The following is a 17672-nucleotide window of genomic DNA, read 5'->3' as shown; positions in this document are numbered from 1 at the left end:
CTTCCTCCCTGAGTTTTTCGGGTTGTTCTGGGACTGCCCCTACGGGGGGAGCTGGGACAGGGGAATCGAGCGGGAGCTCAACGGATACATGGAGTGGATCTCCAAGGCGGGTGAGGGTCGGGACCACCCCCCAAAAAATCCTTCGAGACCCCCCCCAAAACACCCCCGACCTCATAACCTCACCCCAAAACTCTGCACGACCCCAAATCCATCCAAAATCCCTTTGGATGTCCCCAAATTCCCCTAAAATCCCTTCCCAAAATGGCTGGAATTCGCTCAGGTCCCCTCCCCAAATCCTCCCCAAAGCCCCCCCTGAACCCTCCAAGCCCCCAAAACCCCCAAAATCCCCCCTGAACCCCCCCAAATCCCCAAAATCACCCTCAAAATCCCCCCCAAAATCCCCCCTGAGCCCCCCAAAATCCCCTCAAAGCTCACCCCAAATCTCCCCAGAGCTCCCCAAAATCCCCCCAAAACCCCCCCAAATCCCCCCTGAGCCCCCCAAAATCCCCTCAAAGCCCCCCTGAACACCCCCAAATCCCCTCCAAACCCCCCTGAGCCCCCCAAATCCCCCCTGAGCCCCCCACAATCCCCCAAAATCACCCCCAAAACCCCCCCCAAATCTCCCCAAATCCCCTCCAACCCCCCCCCGCCCGAGCTCCCTGAGCCCCCAAAATCCCCCCCAAATCCCCCCCGAGCCCCCCAAAATCCCCCCAAAACCCTCCCAAAATCCCCCCAAATCCCCCCTGAGCCCCCCTCCAAACCCCCCCAAATCCCCCCTGAACACCCCAAAACCCTCCCAAATCCCCCCTGAGCCCCCCAAAATCCCCCCAAAATGCCCCCAAAACCCTCCCAAATCCCCCCTGAGCCCCCTCCAAATCCCCCCAAATCCCCCCTGAACACCCCAAATTCCCCCTCCAAACCCCCCCAAATCCCCCCTGAGCCCCCCAAATCCCCTCCAAACCCCCCAAATCCCCCCTGAGCCCCCCAAATCCCCTCCAAACCCCCCCAAATCCCCCCTGAGCACCCCAAATCCCCTCCAAACCCCCCCAAATCCCCCCTGAGCCCCCCCAAATCCCCCCTGAGCCCCCCACGTTCCCTCAGAAGAGGTGATCCTGGCCGAGGACGAGCCCGAGGCCGAGCCCCGGCGCCCCTTCGATGGTAAGTGCAGCCCCCTCCCCTCCCCTCCCCCTCCCCGGGACCCCTCCCCGGGACCCCCCGGGACCCCCCGGGTGACGCCGCCCCCCTGTGCCCCCCCCCCTGCGGGAGCTCTCCGGAGGGCCACCAGCAAGAGGAGCAAGACGGACCTGCTGAGCCCCGAGGAGGGCGAGGAGCAGCTGGGGGACATCGCCAACATGGGTGAGGGACATTGGGGACATTGGGGACAATGGGGATAATGGGGACAGCTGGGGGACATCGCCAACATGGGTGAGGGACAGGGGGACATTGGGGACAATGGGGACAATGGGGACAGCTGGGGGACATCGCCAACATGGGTGAGAGGGGACAATGGGGACATTGGGGATAATGGGGACATTGGGGATAATGGGGATAATGGAGACAGCTGGGGGACATCGCCAACATGGGTGAGGGACATTGGGGACAATGGGGATAATGGGGACAGCTGGGGGACATCGCCAACATGGGTGAGGGACATTGGGGACACCATGGGGACATTGGGGATAATGGGGATAATGGGGACAGCTGGGGGACATCGCCAACATGGGTGAGGGACAGGGGGACAGTGGGGACAATGGGGATAATGGGGACATCGCCAACATGGGTGAGGGACATGGGGACATTGGGGACAATGGGGACATTGGGGATAATGGGGACAATGGGGACATGGGGACATCGCCAACCTGGGTGAGGGACATTGGGGACAATGGGGACATTGGGGACATCGCCAACATGGGTGAGGGACAGGGGGACAGTGGGGACAATGGGGACAGTGGGGACATCGCCAACATGGGTGAGGGACAGGGGGACACCATGGGGACATTGGGGACATTGGGGACAATGGGGACAGCTGGGGACATTGGGGACATTGGGGACAATGGGGACAGCTGGGGGACATCGCCAACATGGGTGAGAGGGGACACTGGGGGGATAATGGGGACAATGGGGACATTGGGGACAATGGGGACATGGGGACATTGGGGACAACGGGGACATGGGGGACAATGGGGACATTGGGGACAGTGGGGACATGGGGACAGCGCCAACATGGGTGAGTGACAGTGGGGACATTGGGGACATGGGGGGGGTGACACAGGGATGGTTTTGGGGTTGGAGGGTGGCATGGGGATGAATTTTGGGGGATGGCGGGTGACACAGGTGACACGGGTGGCACAGGTGGCACAGGTGGCACGGGTGACACCCCAAGGTGACACCCCAAGGTGACACAGGGATGGTTTTTGGGGGATGGCGGGTGACATGGGTGACACAGGTGACACGGGTGGCACAGGTGGCACAGGTGGCATGGGTGACACCCCAAGGTGACACCCCAAGGTGACACCCCAAGGTGACACCGCGCCCTGGGGCGCTGCCCGCAGGCTCCCCCTTCGCCCGTGCCAGCCTCAAAAGTGCCAAGCTGGAGAACGCCTCGTTCCTGCAGCGGCGGGAGCGGCGCGTGCGCTTCCACATCCGGCGCATGGTGAAAACTCAGGCCTTCTACTGGACCGTGCTCAGTCTGGTAGCGCTCAACACCCTGTGTGTTGCTATCGTTCACTACGACCAGCCAGATTGGCTTTCCGACTTCCTCTGTGAGTTGTGAGACCCCCAAAATCCCCCTGAGACCCCCAAAATCCTCCCCAAATTCCCTGAGATCCTTTGAGACCCCCAAACCCACCCCCGAACCTCCCCAAGCTCCCAAATGCCCCCAACACCCTGTGTGTTGCTATCGTTCACTACGACCAGCCAGATTGGCTTTCCGACTTCCTCTGTGAGTTGTGAGACCCCCAAAATCCCCCTGAGACCCCCAAAATCCTCCCCAAATTCCCCTGAGACCCCCAAAATCCTCCCCAAATCCCCTGAGACCCCCAAAATCCTCCCCAAATCCCCTGAGACCCCCCGAGCTCCCAAATCCCCCCCAACACCCTGTGTGTTGCCATCGTTCACTACGAGCAGCCAGATTGGCTTTCCGACTTCCTCTGTGAGTTGTGAGACCCCTGAGACCCCCCTGAGACCCCCAAAATCCTCCCCAAATTCCCCTGAGACCCCCAGAGATCCCCTGAGAGCCATTGAGACCCCCAGAGCTCCCAAATCCCCCCCCCAACACCCTGTGTGTTGCTATCGTTCACTACGAGCAGCCAGATTGGCTTTCCGACTTCCTCTGTGAGTCACGGGACCCCCAAAATCCTCCCCAAATCATCCCCAAATTCCCTGAGACCCCCAAACCCACCCCCAAACCTCCCCAAGCTCCCAAATCCCCCCAGTGCCCCCCAACACCCTGTGTGTTGCTATCGTTCACTACGAGCAGCCAGATTGGCTTTCCGACTTCCTCTGTGAGTTGTGAGACCCCTGAGACCCCCCTGAGACCCCCAAAATCCTCCCCAAATTCCCCAAGACCCCCCAAAACCTTCCCAAGCTCCCAAATCCCCCCAGTGCCCCCCAACACCCCGGGTGTTGCTGTCGTTCACTACGAGCAGCCAGATTGGCTTTCCGACTTCCTCTGTGAGTTGTGAGACCCCCGAGACTCCCAAAATCCTCCCCAAATCCCCTGAGACCCCCCAAAACCTCCCCAAGCTCCCAAATCCCCCCAGTGCCCCCCAACACCCCGGGTGTTGCTGTCGTTCACTACGACCAGCCAGATTGGCTTTCCGACTTCCTCTGTGAGTCACGGGACCCCCTGAGACCCCCAAAATCCTCCCCAAATTCCCCTGAGACCTCCCCAAATCCCCCCAGAGCCCCTCAGAGTTCCTCAGAGACCCCCCCCCCCACCAAAATCCCCCCCTGGAGAACTCAAATCCCCCCCAAGATCCCCAGAGACCCCCAAAGACCCCCCCCCCCAAATCCCCCCTGAGACCCCCAAATCCACCCAGAGTCCCCCAGAGCTCTCCCAGACACCCCCAGACCCCCCCCCCAAATCCCCCTCCCCCCTGAGACCCCCAAATCCCCCCTGAGACCCCCAAACCGCCCCTAGACCCCACCCAGACCCCCCTGAACCCCTCCAGCTCCTGGGACCCCCCCTCATTTTTGGGACCCCCCCCTGTTTTGGGGTTCCCCAGCCCGGGGGTCCCCGAGGGGCCCCCCCTGAGCCGTGCCCCCCCCCCTGCCCCCCCAGACTATGCAGAATTCATTTTCTTGGGACTCTTTATGTCCGAAATGTTTATAAAAATGTACGGGCTGGGGACGCGGCCTTACTTCCACTCGTCCTTCAACTGCTTCGACTGCGCCGTGAGTGCCAGGGGCTTTGGGATCCTTGTGATCCATGGCTGGGATCTATGGGATCGATGGGATCCATGGGATTTGGGATCCATGGGATCGATGGGATCCATGGGATTTGGGATCCATGGGATCGATGGGATCCATGGGATTTGGGATCCATGGGATCGATGGGATCCATGGGTTTGGGATCCTTGTGATCCGTGGGATCCATGGGATCGATGGGATCCATGGATTTGGGATCCACGGGATCCGGGGGATCTGGGATTTGGGTTTTGGGATCCAGGGAATCTGGGATTATGAGATCTGGGATCTGGGATTTGGGATCTGTGGGATTTGGGATCCGTGGGATCTGGGATCTGTGGGATTATGAGATCTGGGATCTGGGATTTGGGATCTGTTGAATCTGGGGGCTGGGATCCGTGGGATCCATGGGAACTGGGGTTTGGGATCCATGGGATCTGTGGGATTATGAGATCTGGGATCTGGGATCTGTGGGATCTGGGGGCCGGGATCTGTGGGATCCATGGGAACTGGGGTTTGGGATCCATGGGATGGGATCCGGGATCTGCTCTGGGAACTGGGATTTGGGATCTGGGATCCAGGATGGGATCCAGGACAGGATGGGATAGGATTCGGGATCTGGGATGGGATTTGGGATCCAGGATGGGATCTGGGATTTGAGATTTGGGATCTGGGATCCGGGATCAGGGATCTGGGCTCCAGGATGGGATTTGGGATTTGGGATTTGGGATCTCAGCTCCAGGATGGGATCTGGGATCTGGGATCCGAGCCCCAGGATGGGATTTGGGATCTGGGATCTGGGATTTGGGATCTGGGATGGGATCTGGGATCTGGGATTTGGGATCCAGGCTCCAGGATGGGATTTGGGATCTGGGATTTGGGATCCAGGCTCCAGGATGGGATCTGGGATCTGGGATTTGGGATCTGGGATCTTGGATTTGGGATCCGGGCTCCAGGATGGGATTTGGGATCCGGGCTCCAGGATGGGATCTGGGATCCGGGATCTGGGATCCGGGCTCCAGGAGGCGCCGGGGGTCCCCCATCCCATCCCTGTCCCCAGGTTATCATCGGCAGCATCTTCGAGGTGATCTGGGCCGTTGTGAAGCCGGGCACGTCCTTTGGGATCAGCGTGCTGCGAGCTCTCAGGTTACTGCGCATCTTCAAAGTCACCAAGTGAGCCCCGCCGGCCCCCCCGTGTCCCCTCTGCGTGTGCCCCGTGTCCCCCCATGTGTCCCCTCACATCCCCCGTGTCCCTCAGTGTCCCCTGGTGTGCCCTCACATCCCCCGTGTCCCCATTGTGCCCTCACATCCCCTGTGTCCCCCCTGTGTCCCCTCATGTCCCCCCGTGTCCCTCCCGTGTCCCCCCGTGTCCCCTGTGTCCCCTCATGTCCCCCCGTGTCCCCCCCGGCTCCCCCCTGCGTGTGCCCTGTGTCCCCATTGTGCCCTCACATCCCCCGTGTCCCCCCATGCGTCCCCCTGTGTGGCCCTGTGTCCCCCAGTGTCCCCTCATGTCCCCCCCGTGTCCCCTCACATCCCCTGTGTCCCCCCATGTCCCCTGTGTCCCCTCATGTCCCCCTGTGTCCCCCCCGTGTCCCCTCTGCGTGTCCCCCATGTCCCCCCATGCATCCCCCTGTGTCCCCCCTGTGTCCCCCCATGTCCTCCTCATGTCCCCAGTGTCCCCTCACATCCCCTGTGTCCCCCAGGGTCCCCTCATGTCCCCCCCATGTCCCCCTCAGTGTCCCCTGGTGTCCTCCTGTGTCCCGTCATATCCCCCCATGTCCCCAATGTCCCCAATGTCCCTGGTGTCCCCCTGATGTCCCCATTGTCCCCCCTGTGTCCCCACAGCCCGCCGCTGTCCCCCCATGTCCCCCATGTCCTCACTGTCCCCCCAGTGTCCCCAGTGTCCTCACAGCCCTCTGCTGTCCCCCCTATGTCCCCAATGTCCCCGTTGTGCCCTCAATGTCCCCAATGTCCCCCCGGTGTCCCCTCGGTGTCCTCGGTGTCCCCACAGCCCTCTGCTGTCCCCGCAGGTCCCCTGTGTCCCCCAGTGTTCCCCCGGTGTCCCCTGTGTCCCCCAGTGTCCCCAATGTCCCCCTGATGTCCCCAGTGTCCCCCCACTGTCCCCCCGGTGTCCCCGGTGTCCCCACAGCCCTCTGCCGTCCCCACAGGTCCCCACTGTCCCCTCGGTGTCCCCACAGCCCTCTGCCATCCCTGCAGGTCCCCTGTGTCCCCCCGGTGTCCCCTCGGTGTCCCCAGTGTCCCCCCAGCCCTCTGCTGTCCCCGCAGGTACTGGGCTTCCCTGCGGAACCTGGTGGTGTCCCTGCTCAACTCCATGAAATCCATCATCAGCCTCCTCTTCCTCCTCTTCCTCTTCATCGTCGTCTTCGCCCTTTTGGGGATGCAGCTCTTCGGGGGACAGTGAGTGACCCCTCCCCAAACCAGGGCATGGGGACCCCCCCCCGGGCTGTGCCCCCCGACATTGGGGGGGTGTCTCTGTGCCGCACCCCCCATGCCCCCCCCCGCTTTTTTTTTTTAATTTTATTTTTTTGGGGGGGCGGGGGGGCTCCACCGCTGCCCCCCCCCCCTCCCCAAACTCCCCCCGCACCCCCCCCCCCCAGGTTCAATTTTGACGACGGGACCCCTCCCACCAATTTCGACACTTTCCCAGCAGCAATAATGACGGTGTTCCAGGTATGCCCCGCCCCCCCTTCCCCCAGGTGACGGCTGGGGGTCTCTCTCCAGGTGGGGAGGGGTCCCCGCTGCCCCCCCAGGGCCGCTCTGTGTTTCCTCCCCACCCCTCAGATCCTGACGGGAGAAGATTGGAACGCGGTGATGTACGACGGCATCAAATCTCAGGGCGGCGTCAAGGGCGGCATGGTCTTCTCCGTCTACTTCATCGTCCTCACCCTCTTCGGAAATTGTATCCTGGGGGGGTCCCCGGGGGTCCTGGGGAGGGCAGGGGGGTCCCTGGGGAGGGCAGGGGGGTCCTGGCCCCCGTTTTGCCTTGACACGAGCCCCAGACACGCTCCTGAACGTCTTCTTGGCCATCGCCGTGGACAACTTGGCCAACGCGCAGGAGCTCACCAAGGTTGGGGGTTTTGGGGGTTTTGGGGGGGTTTTGGGGGGTTTTGGGGAGGTTTTGGGGGTCCGGGGGGGCTCAGAGCCGGGCTGGACGTGGCTCTGGGGCTGCGCAGGATGAGCAGGAGGAGGAGGAAGCCGCCAACCAGAAGCTGGCGCTGCAGAAGGCCAAGGAGGTGGCCGAGGTCAGCCCGCTGTCCGCAGCCAACATGTCCGTGACCATGTGAGTGTCCCCAGCCCGCCGGGATCACCCCGCCTCCGTCCTCGGGCCCAAAAATCACCAAATCCACCCCAGAGCTGGGCTGGGCCCACCTGGGCTCCGTGCTTGGGTCCAAAAATCCCCAAAGCCACCCCAGAGCCGGGCTGGGCCCACCTGGGCTCCATCCTCGGGTCCAAAAATCCCCAAAGCCACCCTAGAGCTGGGCTGGGCCCACCTGGGCTCCATCCTCGGGTCCAAAAATCCCCAAAGCCACCCCAGAGCCGGGCTGGGCCCACCTGGGCTCCATCCTCGGGTCCATCCTGGGTCCTTCCTCAGCGGCATCCCCGGATCTGCCCCGGCTCCATCCTGGCTCCATCCTGGATCTTTCCCAGCTCCATCCTGGCTCCATCCCTGGCTCCATCCCTGGCTCCATCCTGGCTCCATCCTGGCTCCATGTGCGGATCGATCTCAGCTCCATCCCAGCTCCATCCCAGCTCCATCCCTGGCTCCATCCTGGCTCCATGTGTGGATTGATCTCGGCTCCATCCAGCTCCATCCCTGGCTCCATCCCAGCTCAATCTCCAGCTCCATCCCCGGCTCCATCCTGGCTCCATCCCGGCTCCATGTGCGGATCAATCTCGGCTCCATCCCAGCTCCATCCCAGCTCAATCTCCAGCTCCATCCCCAGCTCCATCCTGGCTCCATCCCAGCTCCATGTGCGGATCGATCTCGGCTCCATCCCAGCTCAATCTTCAGCTCCATCCCTGGCTCCATCCCAGCTCAATCTTCAGCTCCATCCCTGGCTCCATCCTGGCTCCATCCTGGCTCCATGTGCGGATCGATCTCGGCTCCATCCCAGCTCCATCTGCAGATCCATCTCAGCTCCATGTGCGGATCGATCTCTGCTCCATCCCATCCTCACCCTTGCCTCCATCCCAGCTCCATCCCGGATCCTGCCCGGCTCCATCCCATCCCACCCCAATCCCACCACCCCAGACCCCACCCCACCCCAACCCCACCCCAACCCCACCCCCGGGCCCGGCCCCCCGCAGGAAGGAGCAGCAGAAGAACCAGAAATCCTCCAAGTCGGTGTGGGAGCAGCGCACGAGCGAGCTGCGCAAGCAGAACCTGCTGGCGAGCCGCGAGGCCCTGTACAGCGAGCTGGACCCCGAGGAGCGCTGGAAGGTGCCCTACGCCCGCCACCTGCGCCCGGACATGAAGACGCACCTGGACCGGCCGCTGGTGGTGGATCCGCAGGAGAACCGCAACAACAACACCAACAAGACGCGGCCCGGGGAGCCGCCGCTGGCCGAGCCCCGCCTGGGGCCGCTGCGCCCCGAGGAGCTGCGGCGGCAGCCGCGCTACCCCGAGCACGGCCCGCGGCCCCCGGAGGCACCGGCGGGAGCTCCCGGCGGCCGCCGGCCCCGCAGCAGCAGCCGCGAAGCGGAGCGGGAGCCCAGCCAGGAGCGGGGGGGATACGGGGACGGCGAGCGGCCCAAGGGGCGGCACCGGAGCCGGGAGGGACGCGCGGGGTCGCCGCCCGAACGGGAGCACCGGAGGCACCGCGGGCACCGGAGAGCGCCCGAGGAGGGAGAGGAGGGAGGGAGGATCCCCCCCGAGCGGCGGCCGCGGCACCGGGACGGGGGCAGAGCGCCCAGGGCAGACGGAGACGCGGAGCAGCAGCAGCAGCACCACGGGGACGGCGAGCGGCGGCGGCGGCACCGGCACGGGCCGGCTCCCCCCGGCTACGACGGAGAGGGCAGGAGGGACGAGCGGGAGCGGCGGCACCGCAGGAGGAGGTGAGGGCGGCGGGAGCGACCCCAGAGACCCCCGGAACTCCAGGAGTCTCCAGAGCCCCCCCAGGAGTCTCCAGAACCCCCTCCCAGGAGCCCCGCAGGGTCCCCACAGCCCCTTCAGAGCCCTCTCAAGAGCTCCAGAACCTCCTAGGATCCCCCAAAACCTCCTCCAGAACCCCCCCAGAACTCCCAAAACCCCCCCTCAGACCCCCAGAACCCCTCCCAGATCCCCCCCAGGACCCACCAGAGACCCCCGAGAACCTCCCAGACCCACAGGACCCCCAGAACCCCCTACCAGAGCCCCGCCAGAGCCCCTCGAGAGCCCTCCCAGAACCCCAGAACTCCCCAGAGCCCCCCCAGAATCCCAGGACCCCCAGAATCCCCCACCGGAGCCCCCTCCAGAGCCCACCCCAGACCCCCAGGACCCCCAGAACCTCCCCCCAGGACCCCCAGAATCCCCCACCAGAGCCCCCCCAGAGCCCCCTCCAGAACCCCCACAGCCTCCCAGAACCCCAGGACCTCCCAGAACCCCCCACCAGAACCCCCCCAGGACCCACCAGAGCCCCCCAGAGCCCACCCCAGACCCCCAGGACCCCCAGAACCTCCCCCCAGAACCCCAGGACCCCCAGAGTCCCCTACCAGAGCCCCCTCCAGAGCTCACCCCAGAACCACCACAGCCCCCCCAGAACCCTCCAGAACCCCCCCAAGGACCCACCAGAGCCCCTCCAGAGCCCACCCGAGAAGCCCAGAGCTCCCCAGAGCCCCCCCAGGACCCCCAGGATCCCCCACCAGAGCCCTCCCAGAGCCCACCCCAGAACCCCAGGACCCCCAGAACCCCCCCAAGACCCACCAGAGCCCCCCCAGAGCCCACCCGAGAAGCCCAGAGCTCCCCAGAGCCCACCCCAGAACCCCAGGACCCCCAGAACCCCCCCAAGGACCCACCAGAGCCCCCCAGGACCACCAGGATGGGACTGCCCGGGCCTTGCCACCTCTCCCTGTTAGGGGGGGTCCCCTCTGAAGCCCCTTCCTCCCCTCTGAAGCCCCCTCCTCCTCCTCCTCCTCCTCCTCTCCGCGCTCAGGGAGCCGCAGCCGCCGCCCCCGGCCCCGTCGGGCCCCACCCTCTCCACCACCCGGCCCATCCAGCAGGACTTGGGGCGCCGCGGGGACCCCCCCGCCGTGGCCGAGGACATGGACAACGTGCGGAACGACAAACTGGCCACGGGGGTGGGGGGGGGCAGCGCCGAGCCCCCCCCGGCGCCGCCCCCCGCCCTGGGCAACCACGCCCCCTGCCCGCCCCCGCCGCCCCCCGCCCCCGGGAACGGCCTGGGGGGCTCCTCCAAGCCCCCCAATAACCCCGGCAAGGCGGGGGGGGGCAGGCCCGAGCACACGGCCGTGGACATCCCCCCCCCCCTTCCCGCCGCCCCCCAGCAACGCCCTGGTCCAAGGTAAGGGGGGGGTTTGGGGAGGGGGCGGGTTCGGGAGGGTCCCGGGGGGGAATTGGGGGGGTCTGGGGGGTTTGGGAGGGTCCTGGGGGGGAATTGGGGGGGTCTGGGGGGTCAAGAGGGGGTGGAGGGGGAGATTTGGGGGGGTCCAGGGGGGGATTTGGGAGGGTCTGGGGGGTGTGAAGGGGTGGACGGGGGGATTTGGGGGGGTCCAGGGCAGGTTTGAGGTGGTTTGGGAGGGTCCAGGGGGGTTTGGGGGGGTCCAGGGGGGTTTGGGGTGGTCTGGAAGGGTCTGGAGGGGTCCTGGAGGGGTCCAGGGGGGGTTTGGGATGGTTTGGGAGGGTCCAGGGGGGTTTGGGGGGGTCCAGGGGGGTTTGGGATGGTTTGGGAGGGTCCAGGGGGGTTTGGGAGGGCCAAGGTAGAGGGGGTCCGATAAGATTTGGGGGGGTCCAGGAGGGTCTGGGGGAGTGTGGAAGGGTCCAGTGAGATTTGGGGGGGGGGTCTGGAAGGGTCCAAGAGGGTCTGGGGGGGTCAGGGAGGGGTCTGGAAGGGTCTGGGGGGGTCAAGGGATGTGCACGGAGCCCGGGGGGGTTCAGGGGATCAGGAGGATTTGGGGGCTCCTTGGGAGGATTTGGGGGTTCTTTGGGGGGATTTGGGGTCTCAGGGGTAATTTGGGGCCTCTTTGGGGGGATTTGGGGGCTCGGGGGTCCCTAATTCCGCCGCCCCCTCCCCTCAGTGAACAGGAACGCCAACCCCGAGCCGCTGCCCCGCAAGGAGGAGGAGGAGAAGAAGGAGGAGGAAGGCGAGGGGCAGGACGAGAACGGCCCCAAGCCCATGGTGCCCTACAGCTCCATGTTCATCCTGTCCACCACCAACCCGTGAGCGCCCCCCGCCTTTTGGGGGGGTCCTGGGGGGCTCGGGGGGGTCTCGATGGGTTTTTGGGGGGGTTTTGGGGGGGTTTTGGGGGGGTTTTGGGGGGGTTTTTTGGGGGATTCTGGGGGTTTCCAGAGATGAACAGCTCCGTGTTCATCCTGAACACCAACAACCCGTGAGCAGGGGGGGCTCGGGGAGGGTCCTGGGGGGGCTTGGGGAGATCTTGGGGGGTCTGGGGGGGGTCTGGGAGGGTCTGGAAGGGTCCTGGGGGCCTCTGGGGGGGGTCCTGAGGGGGTCCTGGGGGGCTCTGGGGAGGTCTTGGGGGGCTCTGGGAGGTCTGGAAGGGTCTTGGGGAGGTCTTGGGGGGGTCTGGAAGGGTCCTGGGGTCTCTGGGGAGGTCTTGGGGGGGTCTGGGGGGGTCCTGAGAGGGTCCTGGGGGGTCTGGAAGGGTCTTGGGGGGCTCTGGGGGGGTCCTGAGGGGCTCTGGGAGGTTTTGGGGGGGCTCTGGTGATTCCTGGGGCTCTTGGTAGGATCTGGGGTGTCTGGGGGGGGTCTCTGGGGTGTCCTGGGGGGCTCCCGGGATTTTTTGGGGTTCTGGGGGTCCTTGGGGGGGTCCCTGGGGGGGTCTCAGCCCATTCCCCCCCCCCAGGTTCTGGTGGCTCTGCCACTACAGGGAAGGGGGCTCTGGGTATCCCGGGGTTCTGGGAGGTTTTGGGGGGGGGTCCCAGGGTTTTGGGGGGGTCCCGGGGTTTTGGGGGGGTCCCAGGGTTTTGGGGGGCTCTGGGGGGTCCCGAGCTTTTGGGGGGGGGTCCCGGGGGGGGGGTCTCAGCCCGTGCCCCCTCCCCAGGTTCCGGCGGCTGTGCCATTACAGGGAAGGGGGCTCTGGGGGGTTTTGGGGGTCTCTGGGGGGTCCCGGGGTTTTGGGGGGGCTCTGGGGGGTCCCGAGCTTTTGGGGGGGGGTCCCGGGGGGGGGTCTCAGGCCATTCCCCCCCCCAGGTTCCGGCGGCTGTGCCATTACAGGGAAGGGGGCTCTGGGTATCCCGGGGTTCTGGGAGGTTTTGGGGGGGGGTCCCGGGGTTTTGGGGGTCCCTGGGGGTGCTCTGGGGGGTCCCGGGGGGTCCCGGGGGGGGTCTCAGCCCATTCCCCCCCCCCAGGTTCCGGCGGCTGTGCCATTACATCGTGAACCTGCGCTATTTCGAGATGTGCATCCTGATGGTGATCGCCATGAGCAGCATCGCGCTGGCGGCCGAGGACCCCGTGCAGCCCAACGCGCCCCGCAACAACGTGAGGAGACCCCTCCCCTAATTAGCACTGAGACCCCTCCCCTAATTAACACTGAGACCCCTCCCCTAATTAGCACTGAGACCCCTCCCCAAATTAACACTGACCTGAGACCCCTCCCCTAATTAACACTGAGACCCCTCCCCAAATTAACACTGATCCCCCCGTGACAACGTGAGGAGACCCCCTCCCCTAATTAGCACTGAGACCCCTCCCCTAATTAACACTGGCCCTGTAACAACGTGAGGAGACCCCTCCCCAAATTAGCACTGAGACCCCTCCCCTAATTAACACTGACCCTGTAACAACGTGAGGAGACCCCTCCCCTAATTAGCACTGAGACCCCTCCCCTAATTAGCACTGAGACCCCCCCCTAATTGACACTGACCCTGTAACAACGTGAGGAGACCCCTCCTGAAATTAACACTGAGACCCCTCCCCTAATTAACAGTGATACCCCCCGCAACAACGTGAGGAGACCCCTCCCCAAATTAACACTGAGACCCCTCCCCTAATTAGCACTGGCCCGAGACCCCTCCCCAAATTGACACTGAGACCCCTCCCCAAATTAACACTGACCCTGTAACAACGTGAGGAGACCCCTCCCCAAATCAACACTGACCCAAGACCCCTCCCCAAATTAACACTGAGACCCCTCCCCAAATTAACACTGAGACCCCCGTAACAACGTGAGGAGACCCCTCCCCTAATTAGCACTGAGACCCCTCCCCTAATTAACAGTGACCCGGGACCCGTCCCCTAATTAGCACTGAGACCCCTCCCCAAATTAACACTGACCCTGTAACAACGTGAGGAGACCCCTCCCCAAATCAACACTGACCCAAGACCCCTCCCCAAATTAACACTGAGACCCCCCCAACAATGTGAGAGAGACCCTTCCCCAAATTGTGAGACCCCTCCCCATTTCTGAGACCCCTCCCCAAATTAATTCCGACCTCCGCAACAACGTGAGACCCTTCCCCAGTTTCTGTGTGAGTCTGGTGGGCACTGGGGGGTTCTGGGGGGTCTCTGGGGGGTTTCTGGGGGTCTCTGGGGAGGGGTCCCCACCTTGCCCCCCTCGCCCCCCCCCCAGGTGCTGCGTTACTTCGATTACGTCTTCACGGGGGTCTTCACCTTCGAGATGGTGATCAAGGTGAGCGTGGGGAGGGGTCTGCGGGGTGGGGGGGGGGGGCACCCCCAGGCCGACCCCCCCCCCCATTTATTGCCCCCCCCTTCCCCCCAAGATGGTGGACCTGGGGCTGGTGCTCCACCAAGGCTCCTACTTCCGGGACCTGTGGAACATTCTGGATTTCATCGTGGTCAGCGGCGCCCTGGTGGCCTTCGCCTTCACGTGAGTGCCCCCCCCAGTGCCCCCCAGTAGCCCCCAGTGCCCCCCAGTGCCCCCCAGTGCCCCCCAGTATCCCCCAGTGCCTCCCCCAGTGCCCCCCAGTGCTTCCCAGTGCCCCTCAGTATCCCCCAATACCCCCCCAGTGCCCCCCAGTGCCCCCCAGTACCCCCCAGTATCCCCCAGTATCCCCCAGTGCCTCCCAGTATCCCCAATAGCCCCCAGTGCCCCCCAGTGCCTCCCAGTATCCCCCAGTATCCCATCAGGGTCCCCCCAGTATCCCCCAATAGCCCCCAGTGCTTCCCAGTATCCCCTCAGGGTCCTCCCAGTATCCCCCCAGTGCCCCCCCCCCCCCAGTATCCCCCAGTACCCCCCAGTATCCCCCAGTATCTCCCAGTGCCCCCCAGTATCTCCCAGTAGCCCCCAGTGCCTCCCAGTGCCCCCCAATAGCCCCCAGTATCCCCCAGTATCCCCAGTGCCCCCCCCAGGGCCCCCCAGCGCTCTCTGTTGTCGCTTTGGCGTTTGTCCCCGCGTCCGTGTGTCCGTCCTGTCCCCGTCCCTGCGTGGGTGTGAGAATCCCCTGAGTAAAGGGGAAGAATCCCCCGAGTAAAGGGGGAGAATCCGGTGAGAATCCCCTGAGTAAAGGGGAAGAATCCCCCGAGTAAAGGGGGAGAATCTCCCAAATAAAGGGGGAGAATCCGGTGAGAATGTTCTGAGTAAAGGGGGAGAATCCCCTGAATAAAGGGTGAGAATCCAGTGGGAACACCCTGAGTAAAGGGGGAGAATCCCCTGAGTAAAGGGTGAGAATCCCCTGAGTAAAGGGGGAGAATGTCCTGAGTAAAGGCTGAGCATCCCCTGAGTGTCTGAGCAGCCCTAAATGTTGAGCATCCCCTGTGTAAAGTCTGAGCATCCCCTGCGTAAAGTTTGAGCATCCCCTGCGTAAAGTCTGAGCATCCCCTGAGTGTCTGAGCATCCTGTGAGTAAAGTCTGAGCATCCCATGTAAAGTCTGAGCATCCCATGTAAAGTCTGAGCATCCCGTGAGTGTCTGAGCATCCTGTGAGTAAAGTCTGAGCATCCTGTGAGTAAAGTCTGAGTAGCTCTGTCTGACCGTGCCTTGTCTCTCCGCTTCCTCCGCCTCCTCCGCCGCAGGAGCAGCTCACGGTAAATCCTTCAGCCTTCGTCCCTGTCCGTCCGTCCGTCCGTCTGTCCTCGTCCTCTTCCTCGTGCTCGTGCCTCGCTCCCCCTCCCCAAATTCCCACCCCCTCCCCAATACCAAAACCTCCTCAGGCAAAAATGGGGGGGTGGGCTCAGCTTGGAGGGAGGGGGAGGGAAAGGGGGGGGATGGGATGGGGGGGGGATGGGGCCGCCCGTGGTCCTGGCGGGGTTTTGGGGGGGGGGTCACAGCAGGGGAGGGGTCTCACCCCCTTTGCCCTTTGCCCTTTGCCCCCTCCCCAGCGGCAGCAGCAAAGGCAAGGACATCAACACCATCAAGTCCCTGCGCGTGCTGCGCGTGCTGCGGCCCCTCAAGACCATCAAGAGGCTGCCCAAGCTCAAGGTGGGCTCGGGGAAGGGGGGATTTTGGGGAGGGGGGAGTCGTGGTGGGGGGATTTTAAAAAATTCCTTGTGGGGATTTAAAAAAAAATTCCCTGTGGGGATTATATAATGATATGATATTTTATACATATGTGTGTGTGTGTATATATATATAAAAATTAATATTTTATTTATATATGTGTGTGTATATATATCCACACACATATATATAATATATATAATATATAATATATAATATATAATATATTAGATATATTATATATTATATATTATATATATATTATATATTATATATTATATATATTATATATATTGTATATATTATATTATATATTACATATATATATTACATAATATATAACATATAACCACTAATAATATGATATTGTAATCATGTATGATGCAATATAATGTTATGTAATGTAATGTAATATAAAAAATACCTGATGTGATATGATATAATACTATACTATACTATACTATAATATAATAAATATGTAATATAATACAATGTAACATAATAAATATAATTAATATAGCATAACATAACGTAATGTAATGTAACATAACATAACATAACATAATATAATATAATATGATATAATACATAATATAATACAGTGTAATGTAATAAATATAATTAATACAGCATAACATAACGTAATGTAATGTAACATAACATAACATAACGTAATATGATATGATATATGATATGATATGATATATGATATGATATAATATAATATAATATCATATCATATCATATCATACAATATAATATGATATGATATAATAGAATGTAATGCAATGTAATATAATATGATATGATATAATATAATATAATATAATATAATATAATATAATATAATATAATATAATATAATATAATGTAATGTAATGTAATATAATACAATGCAATATAATATAATATAATACAATACAATACAATACAATACAATACAATACAATATAATATAATATAATATAATATAATATAATATAATATAACACAATACAATACAATGTAATCCATCCTGGGCAGGCCGTGTTCGACTGCGTGGTGAACTCCCTCAAGAACGTCCTCAACATCCTCATTGTCTACATGCTCTTCATGTTCATCTTCGCCGTGGTGGCCGTGCAGCTCTTCAAGGGCAAATTCTTCTACTGCACCGACGAGTCCAAGGAGTTTGAGAAGGACTGCAGGTAGGGCCCGGCCGGCGGGACCCCCGCGCCCTGCCCGGCCCTCGCCCACCTCCCCTCGCCCTGTCCCGCCCAGGGGCGAGTACCTGGTCTACGAGAAGGACAACGAGGTGAAGGCGCAGAAGCGCGAGTGGAAGAAGTACGAGTTCCACTACGACAACGTGCTCTGGGCGCTGCTGACGCTGTTCACCGTCTCCACGGGCGAGGGGTGGCCCCAGTGAGCAATGGGGGGGGCTGGGAGGGGTTTTGGGGGGTCTGAGAGGGGTTTTGGGGGGTCTGAGAGGGGTTTGGGGGGTCTGAGGGGGGCAGAGGGACCCCCGGGTGCTCTGGGCGCTGCTGACGCTGTTCACCGTCTCCACGGGAGAGGGGTGGCCCCAGTGAGCAATGGGGGGGTCTGGGAGGGGTTTTGGGGGGGTCTGGGGGGGTTTTGGGGGGTCTGAGAGGGGTTTTGGGGGGTCTGGGAGGGGTTTTGGGGGGTCTGAGGGGGGCAGAGGGA

At 61.5% G+C, this 17672-nt stretch overlaps 1 protein-coding gene across 1 annotated transcript in view; it reads left to right on the top strand.

The window, feature by feature from the left end:
* Positions 1 to 51: 51 nt before the first annotated feature.
* LOC139587213 (voltage-dependent P/Q-type calcium channel subunit alpha-1A-like) overlaps positions 52 to 17672 on the top strand; it is a gene marked incomplete at its 5' end in the record, with an annotated part of 34519 nt that continues 16898 nt past the window's right edge. Inside the window, 21 exon segments of the mRNA XM_071421270.1 lie at positions 52 to 110; positions 1102 to 1158; positions 1267 to 1356; positions 2553 to 2762; positions 4283 to 4395; positions 5468 to 5580; positions 6694 to 6825; positions 7026 to 7098; positions 7210 to 7327; positions 7428 to 7495; positions 7602 to 7708; positions 8737 to 9483; positions 10560 to 10893; positions 10895 to 10925; positions 11659 to 11800; positions 12950 to 13079; positions 14170 to 14229; positions 14321 to 14427; positions 15878 to 15977; positions 17019 to 17179; positions 17253 to 17393. Of these exon segments, the coding sequence (XP_071277371.1) occupies positions 52 to 110; positions 1102 to 1158; positions 1267 to 1356; positions 2553 to 2762; positions 4283 to 4395; positions 5468 to 5580; positions 6694 to 6825; positions 7026 to 7098; positions 7210 to 7327; positions 7428 to 7495; positions 7602 to 7708; positions 8737 to 9483; positions 10560 to 10893; positions 10895 to 10925; positions 11659 to 11800; positions 12950 to 13079; positions 14170 to 14229; positions 14321 to 14427; positions 15878 to 15977; positions 17019 to 17179; positions 17253 to 17393 (3093 nt within the window).

The sequence above is a fragment of the Agelaius tricolor genome, unplaced genomic scaffold (genome assembly GCF_023055355.1).
Source record: "Agelaius tricolor isolate 1412-34295 unplaced genomic scaffold, bAgeTri1.0.p SCAF_202, whole genome shotgun sequence".
In the NCBI taxonomy this organism is placed as follows: Eukaryota; Metazoa; Chordata; class Aves; order Passeriformes; family Icteridae; genus Agelaius; species Agelaius tricolor.
Note: the sequence above shows the minus strand (reverse complement) of the source record. Positions and strands in the feature narration are given on the sequence as shown.